General features: G+C 54.6%; 1 protein-coding gene across 1 annotated transcript in view; it reads right to left on the bottom strand.

Moving 5' to 3' along the window:
• Positions 1-268: 268 nt before the first annotated feature.
• Positions 269-10,686, bottom strand: part of CCDC12 (coiled-coil domain containing 12) — a 38,275-nt gene continuing 27,857 nt past the window's right edge. The window contains exons 3-7 of the mRNA XM_064505641.1: positions 4,819-4,898; positions 2,336-2,397; positions 2,186-2,220; positions 1,683-1,759; positions 269-1,244 (exon numbers count right to left, since the gene is read on the bottom strand). Coding sequence (XP_064361711.1) covers positions 1,165-1,244; positions 1,683-1,759; positions 2,186-2,220; positions 2,336-2,397; positions 4,819-4,898 — 334 coding nt within the window. The 3' untranslated portion in view covers positions 269-1,164. The remainder of the gene's footprint in view (positions 1,245-1,682; positions 1,760-2,185; positions 2,221-2,335; positions 2,398-4,818; positions 4,899-10,686) is intronic.

The raw sequence follows: 10,686 nt of genomic DNA, 5'->3' as shown, positions 1-10,686 counted from the left end.
TCGAGTCTGTATGCACCAGCTATTTTCCCTCGGGACAAAAACGCTTTTGAACTAAATCCAGGAGGATTCAGGAGCCCACATGGCCCCCGCTAGAGCGGCGTGGTGGTCAAGCCAGCGCGGGCCTGGCAAAGTTACCCAACCTGCAAGATCTCAAAGCTCCCCACTGCCAAGAGCCAACATTATCCCTGCAGATCCCACCGGGGTGACCAGTGAACACAGCAGCCTGAAGTTCCCCCACCTCTACAAAGTTCTCTGCAGACAGAAAAAATGATGGTTTCTACCGCTGCGGGACCATTTTATTATGAAAATAATTCTTACAACCAAGCTTTGTCAATTATAAAACACGGAGGGGTGGCACACGCTGCACAGCCTGAAGGATCTGGTGACTTGAGGGAACAGAACAAACCGCACGTGAACCTCTCGGCTGGATCATGGCAGCCCTCTTCCCGATGCAGAATGACAACAGGTCCTGAGCTGTACGGTCATTTCCAGTACAGTTGCTCTGTACGTGCTGGTCTGACCGTGAACAAGAGGTTCCCGAGTACTCACAAAGGCGAGAGATGTCGGTTGTGCCAGTTAGGCCAGCTGTTCTGCAGAGAGCATCACCCCAAGACAGGGATCTCTCCGCGCAGGAACAGGGCTGTCAGTCCCTGGGAAAGGGCAGTGCCTCTTTAAGGGCTGCTCTAGGCTGTACGGTCACGTCTTGCTTATCCAGCAAATCAGAGGAGAGCTAGCCTGGATCTAGTAACCTTAGATAACTCTAGCAAAGGGTTGGTTTCAAAGGTCGGCCTGGGACGTCGGCGTCTTGTCTGGCACTAGCCCTTTTGCTTATACCTTCCTTGCTCAGAGTCCTGGCAGTCTAGGTTCAAGCTAACGTGGGTGTCTGCCCTGCTCCCATCAACCCCCGCTGGCACTGCAACTGGTCCCGAGAAGGTAACTGTGAAATGCTCCTCAAAAGCCAGCCAAGATCTCAGAGCTCCTTGTATCTGTCCCTCTCCTTCAGGCACATCAGGGCTCCCTGGGCTTCTGGCAAAGCGTTCAGCAGCAGCGTGTCCCGACGAGAGGTGCCTCTCTACCTGCGAGCAGGGGTTTGGCGTTGCTGGCAAAGGCCGACCCACAGAGCCCTTGGCAGAGCCCGTGCCTGAGGCCACCGGACGGAGCTCCTCAGTCGGAGTCGCTTCCATCCTGCTTTGCTGACTCGACTGCTGACGCCAGCTCCTCTTCTTGGCCCTTCAACCTCTCTCCTGCAAGGGAGAACAGAGCAGCTGCTTAGCAATACATTAGCCATATCAGGGAACCCATACGGCGAGGTGGAGGACTTGAACTGCAACGCCCGTGCCTCTAAACCAGGCCGCCCACCAGCAGTGCCCCTGCTGCAAAGGTTCTTACAGGGACAGATGTGACGTCCCCCAATTGCCTCGGCTGGAGGGTGGTGGCATCACCCGCACCAGGGTCCTGCCACAGCGCACACAGAGGAGCTCCCTCCCCACAGACACAAAGCCAGAGATGCGTCCTTGCCCTTCTGAGAAGGGAACCAAGCTCTGGGAGAAAAGGAGAATAAAGCTCCACCAATTCCCTCCCTTGCCCAACAGCAAGACCAAGCTCCCGACAAGGACTGCGTGTGTAATCCCTTGGGAACAACTGGCAGCCCTACACGCCATCCCTGCAGCACCGTAACGCACGTATCAATTCAGCAATGGCTCTCTGTGTCCTCTTCTCCAGCTTTTCCAGCTTCTTGGCTACATCTCGCTTTAAATCCCTGGGGAAGAGAACGATAATGTCACAATAAATCCTCCCCCACACGCAGGCATGAACTTGGGGGCCACGTTGCACCTTTCGTAGAGGGGCAGACAAACCCCTCCTCTCTCCTACGAAGACCATGGAGCAGAGTGTGTCTGACAGCCCAGCTGCTCTGCCATCAGGGTAGCTCACAGGCAAATCAACTCAATGAGCAGAGCATCCCTGGTCACCGAGGCCACCCCGGTGACAAGCACCCCAAAGAGAACAGTGGTGTCACTCAGCGACGGGGCAAGGATAGAGAACAGCCCCATGCCTTGCATCTCCCTCAACAGCAGGACTGCCTTTTCCATTTCTTACCCTCCCAGCCCAACCCACACAAGTTCGAGGTGACGGTAACACACCGCTAACACCTCTTTCCCGGGAGCAGGCCGCTGCAGGCACTCACCAGTCTGGCTTCCTGGGGGCCAGGTTTGCCAGGTCCTAGGGAGGAAGAGGAGACACCCGGTGAGAGCCGCAGGCAACGCGCACGCAGACGGGCTTCAAGTCTGGACGCAGAGACGTGTGCCAGGCGGAGAACGGCTCTGAGTATACGTACCACCTCATCGATGATGGGCTCCGGCTTGGCAGCCTCCAGCTGGTCCTTCACCTTGTCTTCCACTAGATGGGGGAACAGGATCAGCGTCAGAGCGGGGTGCGGCAGCAGGACACCGTGGGGACAAGGCAAGGCAAAACCCACCAGAGCTCTGGGATTGTCTCAGAAAAGCTTTTATAAGAGGTATTGCCCTGAGATTGCAGTACACGCACACTGTGAGTGTATGCGAGCACCCACACATATCCCTCCACCACCCAACACCGGACTTTTGGAGACTCCTAAAATCAGCTGAAAATGATGCAAAACCAACCAGCATTCACAGCCACAAATAGCAACGTCAGCAAGAAGTGCACTGGGTTCAAATCCCCTTATTTTAAGGTCCACGGTGATTAGCGGTGCTGAGCGCATCGTAAAAGCAGGCTTTTCATTTCTTCATAGGCAGCAGCCTGGCATTTTCCTGAAGAAGTTGTGTTCTCCAAAGCACCTATTGCTACGTGTATAAGGAGGCAGCTTCTCGCTCCACACTAGCATGTTATTTTTAAACTCCCTGTTGCGAATGGCTTGCCTTGTCCACAGAAATTGCAATTGCAGAGGCTAAAACCCTTCCTCCCTATAACGTTATTATCAAGCATAAATGCTCTAAAAACAGATCCATCAAAGGCACGGCTCACGGCTCTGCAAACCCAGCGTGAGGGCAAAGCAAGGGCAAGGGACAGCCATGGGGCACGTCTGCTAGAGCCACTGCACAGACAAGCAGGCTCAGCCCTCGAAGCGAGAGCGGGCAGCAGCGAAAGGCAGCGGGAACTCCCACTGCAGGGGACAGGATTTTTCTGTCTGCATCGTCAGTCTGATGGTTTTTTAAACTGCAATTTGACTCACCGTGACTCAGTTCATTTATGAGGCTGAAACACGTTGCAGTAATCAAACTGTAGCTCAGACCTTACGCAAAAGCCTGGAGATAATGGAAAGCTCATGGCAAAGCATGTGCTGAAAAGGGAGACCTTCATCCTCCAGTCTGGGCGTCCGTGCAAGCAGTGGGTGTGGGCACCGGGGCTGGAGCACATCTGCCAGGGAAGTCGCCAGCATCGGTCCTGATCTGACTCAACCTGCTTGTGTGCTTCCTCCTGCCCTGCAACCACTTCAGGTGGAGATTCAGGACCGCAGTCTCCCAGCAAGAAGAGACCAACCCACAGCCACCAGCTGAGCAGCCCTCCTGGGTTTTCACTCCTCCACCGTAGTGCTGAAGGCTTTGGACAGAGCAAACTGTGCCCAAAGGCTGCAAGGTGGTGAGATGACAGGGGACGAGGGGCTGGCAGCAGGCAAAGCCAAGTCTCGTGCCTTGGCCAAAACTGCGACGCAGTTAGGCCCAGAACCTGGCTGCAGCAAATCTCTGCGTTGCAGTGAGCTAAACATGGGAAGGGGCAACTTGTAACAGGGTCCAGATGAATCCTGCCCCGGCAAAAGGATGTACAGTACACGGCACATTTAATGCAAATCCACCTTCGGTCCCAGGTCCCCGCCACAGCACAACCCCGCTCCCCTGCATGAAGAGTCCAAGGACGGTCTGGTTGCTCCAGACACGGGAATTGCACCTAACAGGCAACGCAGCTCCCGAGAGGGGCTGGCAGAGGGTACGGTTTTTACTGAAAACAGGCAAAAAGGCTGTTCCCAATTCCAAACCACATGTGGGGGAAGAATAGGAGGAAGTTTTAAGCTTTTACAAAAGGATAAAGAAAGTACGCTGTCAGCATTCCTTCCTACAGGATCTCTGCCATGCTTCCAAAGGCAGCCTCTTTATTTAGGCATTTTAAAGAGATCTATCCCAGGAGGATTTAATACTTCAAGACCAAGGCAATGTCTACCCTTTGCCTCCCTCTCAAAGGTGTGCAGGGGTTTAGTGCTAGGAAACAGCAGATTGAATGCCCTGGACTCACAGCTAATATTTGTTTAAAGGCAGTTCAAACAAAACGGCCTGGATCTCCTTGAGAATCCTCTAGTGACAGCTCTGCTCCTCCGAATACCAACCCGCATGGGCTGGACCAGGCGCTCAGACACACACCCCGCTTGTGCAACTTGGGGTGTGCAATGCCCACAGGTGAACGCAGACGATGAAGCAAGCACGGCCTGCGAGCTCCACGCACGGAAACTGAACTGAAAAAAGGAATTTGGGTGTTGCGCTGCGTTACAAACAGCTCCCTCCCCGCTGCAGCACAAGCCGGTCTGCGCACGCAGCAGCGAACCAAGGGAGAGGCGGAGGCTCAGTAGCACCGCGGAGGTCAAACTGCACCAGGCAGCATCTCAGAAGTGCTCTGATAACGTTAAAACCACGTCCCAGGCTGAGGTCAGATGTAGGGGGAAGCTCACACCACGGCTGGCCCCGCTCTTGCCGTCTCTGCTCCGTCAGGGGCCTTTCACGTCCCAGCTCCATCACCCCAGCAGCTTTCGCGCTCCCTCGTTTCGTCTCCCACGACGCAGCCTGCACCCACCTGAGGCCGGCTTGGCTTGGGGCACCTTCCTCTTCTTCAGCTCCTCGTCTTCGGGATCGTAGTTTCGCAGTCTGAGCTCCCTGGGGAGGAAGGAAAAGAGCACAAAGCAGTGAGAGGCACGCAGGCCGCCCTGGCCCGTGCCCTTTCGGGTCCAGGCTCACCAGTATCCCCAGCAGGGAAAGGCCAGAGATCCTAGATTAGGAAGAGACAACTGGGACCAAACTTCCCAGGTGGAATTGCTACGTTCCTGCAGAACAGGAGTCCGTTCAGGCACTTCTTGCAATAAGCCCGCGAGATCACACTTTTCAATACAGAGGCTGCCCATCAGGAGCCAACACACTGATGCCAACAGCGGATTAGGGCCAAAAGGGCCCAGAAAGGCCAAAAAGATCCCAGAAGTCTACGTGGGAAGGATGGGGCAAAGACCACGAGATCGGCCCAGGGTAAAGGACGGTTAAGCAGCTACCAGAGCTGTTTCTGGAAGTGCTACAAACCGGGGCGCGGCTCAGCAAGCGGCATAGTGCAGCTCACGGGGGAGAAAAAAATCAGGTTTTTCAGCAAGTGGGTGGTGGAGCTGGTGGTGACCCGGAGGCCGAAGACGCCCAGAAATTCATCCATCCTGTCACCTCCTCCCGGGAGAGCTCAAGAGACAGGAATCAACCCCTCCCTCAGCGTACACACACTCCTCCCCACCATTCAGACGCCAGGTCTCACCCGTTTAAAGGCTGTTCTTGCTACATCTCTCGCTAATAATTTAGACCTTGATTCAACAAACATGTCAGATAACCTCAGCCACGTGCACCTCCCGGCTGATTCCTCCCTGAAGTGATCCCATCGAAGCTTCCAGCAGAGGCATTTCCAAAATCAGAGCCTTAAAGTCAAGCTGTCAGGACCCCGTCCCCGCTCCGACTGCCTGCGCGTATGCACGGTGTGCTCCGCGGGCTCTTGCACCTGTATAACCGCACGCTAGCCCACAGTTCAGTAGATTAAACCCATTTAACGCTTCTGCAGGGTTTAATCAGTTCAAACTGGAGCTGAGGCCCTGGCTGTGATCCTGCACCACTTGTCAGCAAAGCAGGGCGAGGGCGTTTGCACCAGAGGGGAGCATCAACGGTTGAACATTACAATTTTTCCCCCACCGTAGTTGACACCTGGGCCGCTTCCCCACTAGGTCCTACAGATGGAGAAGCAGAAAAGGTGGGTTTTTTGTTGTTGTTTTTAATATCAAGGGTATTCAGTGCCCAAGGTGCATGCAATAATTCATAATATGAATTATTTCCGCCCCAAGGATGCAGCGGGGCAGGTCCTACCCTTCCCACTCCCGCCACGCGATCCCAACCCATCCCTGGCACCCTCAGAAAAATACAGCCAGCAGACTGGGAACCGAGGCCCAGGCAGATTAAGAGACTCGCGGAGACTCCTCATATAATCTGCAATCAAGCGCGGGTCTCCCGAGCCCTCACATCAACGCAACGCCGTGAAACAGGCCCAACCCTCCCACCGCCGGCAGGAAGGATGCTCCAAAGAAACACTCGCCAGGAGAGACGAGTGTGCACGGGGTAACGGGTGCTTTTATGCACGTGGGCCCGAGGAGGAAGTTTTTAAATTAAATTAACCAGTATCGATCACCCCCAGCCAGAAAGGCGGCTCTCTGCAGGAACTCCCGGCCGGCATGGCCCAGCTCATCTTGGATGAGGGACCGACTATTTTTCGCGGAACAAGATGCCGTCTCTACGCGTGCATGCAAAAATCAGCATTATTTTGTGATTTCACAAACCACCTCCACTTCACAGAGTTTTGTTGCTGGCCTGGGGGGAAAGAGAAGCAACTAATTCATCCAGGAGATGACAGGACGTCGGCCCGTGACGTTAGACATCTGGCCACAGGCTGGCTCAGGCTCGCGGGAGAGGATTTATCTGACAAAGCGGCAGCCCCAGCCTCTGCAAAACACAAACTCTCAATCTTTCCCAGGCTTCTTGGTCTCTGCAGCCCTTGATCAGGAGGATTTACTCACAGCTGAGCAGGAACCAAACGCAGACTCCCTAAGGTCAGAGCGCCTGAAACGAAAGAGCTACGAGCTAAGCAAGCTGTTTCTTTGGGGTCAGCGAGATGTTACCGTCGCACCTTGACAAGCAATATTTTAAATCGGCGTTTTGTACATTGGGGGGAGCTCCGGCTGCGGTTGCTTGGCCACCCAGCCGAACCAGCAGCGGTCGGAGAACTCCTTAGCAACGCTCCCACAGCTCCGATCCCATTCCCAAACGCCGGGAGACTTTATGCTCATTACCCACCCCATGAGCTGTTTATCCACAAGATTAAAGGGCTTAATGCACAACTCGGTAGGTCCTGCCGCAGCCGGGAATCACGGCAGCGCGGGTCCGGCAGAAGGGGAACCGGCGGGTCTGCGGCAGCCGAAGAGCAGAAGTGCGCCGGGGCTGTGCCTGATGCTTTCAGATCCTTATTAAACCCCTGCACAACCGCACCAGGACGGGAGGGAAAAAAAACAAAACAAAAATTGATCCCTTTAATTAACCGCACCTGCCTCCCGCAGCGCCCAGCGCTGCCTCCAGCTCCTCGAGGAGGGCTCGGGGAGCTCGGCACGCGCAAACCCCAGCGGGGCCAGGCTCAGCCAGGCAAGGCCTAGTCTTGAATGAGGACTCACGCTTTCTTTTCGAGGGTAGGAGCCAGCTCAGGCACAGCTATCAGCAGATTTTATAGGCATCTCTTTGCCAGGGTGGTTGGGGATGGAGGTGGCTATAAGCTCCCAGCCAGCACCGCCGGAGGATGTGCAGCAGTGCCCCGAAATCTCTCATCCCACCACAGCACGCCAACGTGATAGAAACACGGCTCCACGTGGACTGGGCAGTTTGCTGCCACCTCGCTCTGCTCGGGATGTGTGGACAAGCTCCGGCACTGCTAGGACCACACGCACTCAGTAACTGCCTCTCCAGGGACTGCATGGACCCACGAGCCTCCCAGCAGCTCCCGAGAGCCCATCGGTGGGCAACAGGTTCCTCATTTTTTGGAGACAGCCAGGGATGGCTCAAATCCACTTGCCGTCACAGGCCTGGAGCATCTGGCTGGGGACGGAGGGGATGCGAGCCCTTCTCCGAACGGGACAGCTGGAAACACCCCAGCACACAGGGCTCGTGCAGAATGGGAAAAGCTATGTTGACACAAAACAAAGGCTATTCCCAGCACTCAAAACCATATTCAAAGTTGTTTTTGCTTTACTCCTCCAGCCTCAAGGGCTTTACGGAGAAACATCGTTTTTCAATTAATGAATGAACTTTCTCAGTCTTCTGGTGAAGCATCTGCATGCTGATGTCCTGTCATTTGTGTCAGTAGCATGGATAAGTTTGCCAAGAAACCCCGTAACAGCGATTTCTTCAGATGTCAGACCATCCATGCACCAGCAGTTGCTATTACAAAACAGTCACTTGGACTTGCACCAACTGGACTGTTTCAAGAGCCGTTTCCTACTTTCACGTCCCTGAGGACAAGGCTAGGGGCCAAGGAAAACCCGCTACAACACATCAGTGCAGTTTTCGAGCCCAAGTTGTCTATACAGTAACACTTGCTTAGCGCCTCGATACGCAAGAGAGCCAGGAGGCAGGCGAACAGGCCTCTGGAGGACAGACGCTAGCTGGAGATGGCAGGAGTCCTGCTGAATCTACGGCCCCCACCTACCCTGCCCAGGATCAGAGGCCAGGAGCCCTCCCTGGCTCTTCACCGCTCAGTCGCCCCACGAGCCTGCAAGCTCTGAGGCTCTCAGACCTCTCTGCTGAAATGTCTCTTCGTGGTCCTTGGCACCTGCCCTAGACACCTGATGAAAACTAGAAGAAAAAAGAAGAAAACACGGGTTGCAGCAAAGGAAGCATCATTAAACTAAGTGGTTTCTAACACCCAGATCCCAGCAGACCATTTTTGAAGTGCCCTATTAGAGACTTTCCATTCTTTGGAAGCAGTTTAGAGAAGTCCTGGGTGTTCTCGTCCCTATCTCAGCTGTTTCAGGCAATTTCCTTCCGAAGCCCCGGAGAAACACCATCTGGTTTGAGAATTTATTGCCCTTCAACCTTCTCAAGCTGCTCCAGAGCCCCTGTTTTAAGAGCCTTCAATTTCTGTGACAGCCACTCCAACTTGCTTGAAACCAAATGTCCTTGACAACAATTTCCACATTGCCCTTTAAAAGAGAAACCACCGCAGGAACTTCATTTCATCTCTCTGCCTCTCCAAAATTCATGTACTCCTGGGTGGTCCCAGGAAGCCGCATTCAAACATGTAAAGAAGTTACTGTTACAGAAGACACTAGGGAGGTCCCAAGTCCTTCAAGGAGCAGTGGTGTGGTGGCCCCTTTCCACAACATGCCCCATGAAGGCAGGAAGGTTTGAAGGAGCACAAACAAGGGGGCCAGACAACCAAAGGAGACTTCAGCTCCCTTATTCGGAGCTGGCCCTTCGCTCCCTGGCACGGCACAGGCAGGGAGGTGGCAAGACGTGCGGCAGATGTGGCGAGGGCTGCAGCCTGCAGAGCGATGGCCCCAGAAAGTGTGACCTCGGACCACGTGTGGGCTCGTTGGGTGCACCTGGGCTCAAAGTCCTGTGCCGTCATCCCTCAACACGCTGGGCTTTGGCCGAGTTACTGAAGGACCTGAATGAGGCAGAGAAGCTGGGTATCTGCAGGGTCACACCACGAAGGTGCCCAAGGGCAGCGCCTAGATGTTCCTCAGTGGTGTTAAATGCTTCTCCTCAAATGCCTCTTCCTTTTCCTGTTTCCAATTTCAACCCATACAGCAGAAGTCATTTTCAAGCTTTTTCTCTAACTCCCCTAACGTTTTTCATCCCCCAGGGAAAATTCCCCATCTAGTGAACTTAACTGACTGATAAGCTTACTTCTCTTTTCTACAGTCTGCTCTTTGACATCGGGGTGTACCACCCACAGCTGCAGCCTTCCTGGAAGCTCTCCTACAGCTGCACCGGCTCCAAAGCGAGATCCATATGTTTATTTTGCACAGTGATTCTTCATGCATTCGAGATACACAGAGACGCTCTGCATCTGCTCTGACTTAGTAACCAAGAAATCACTTTTGCGTCCCAAACACGTACCACGTTAGTGAAGGCTCTCCTCCACCCTCTTGCAGCGAGATAGAGACGTCTCTACGCAAATTAACACAGACATCCAGAAACTGTTGTTTGATCAAGCGGGCGCAGTCCTTCCCTTCCTTCCCGAATTCCTCACCCGGGGCAGAAAAGGAGCGAGCAACAAGCAGAGACACGGCGCGGCAGCTCCCACCAGCTCCCTCCCTCCGAGAGGCAACCTCGCTCCCGTGGATAGCTCGAATAGCAGAGCGTGTCGGAGCAGGCTCTCCCTCCCCGAGCCGCTGCCGGGGGCTGCTCAGAGGCACGCGGGGAATGCCAAACACCCCACGCTGCAAGCTGTCATGGGTAACATCCAGACCTCGACCTCACCTAGGGCACCCAGCAGCACCAATCCCAGAGCAACACGTTCGCCCACACTTTGAGGTTTCTCCAGCTTCCTCCTTTCTGACCCGTCACCAACCGACCCGCCATCCTGCAGGCTCGTGCCAAAAAGCAGCTCTGAAGGTGCCTTGGTAGCACCCGGACTTTGACCTCCCTCTAGCTGGCCTCAAAACAGGGCCAACCACCGCTTCTCCGCAGCGTTAAGCTCTGCACTTCAATAACCGCGTTTAGATCCACCACGCTACCACCAACGCAGAGAAAGTGGGGTAATGGGGGGGTCCTCAGCCTGCCCAGGGCAGGTTTGGGATCACGAGGCACCCGGTGAACGTGTTGACAACCTCTGCTCAGCAGGAAGCAGCAGGCTTGGGACCAGCTGAAGCTCTGCAGG

Source organism: Dromaius novaehollandiae, chromosome 2 (genome assembly GCF_036370855.1).
Source record: "Dromaius novaehollandiae isolate bDroNov1 chromosome 2, bDroNov1.hap1, whole genome shotgun sequence".
Classification (NCBI taxonomy): domain Eukaryota; kingdom Metazoa; phylum Chordata; class Aves; order Casuariiformes; family Dromaiidae; genus Dromaius; species Dromaius novaehollandiae.
The sequence above is the reverse complement of the archived record's forward strand: the minus strand, read 5'-3'. Positions and strand labels throughout refer to the sequence as shown.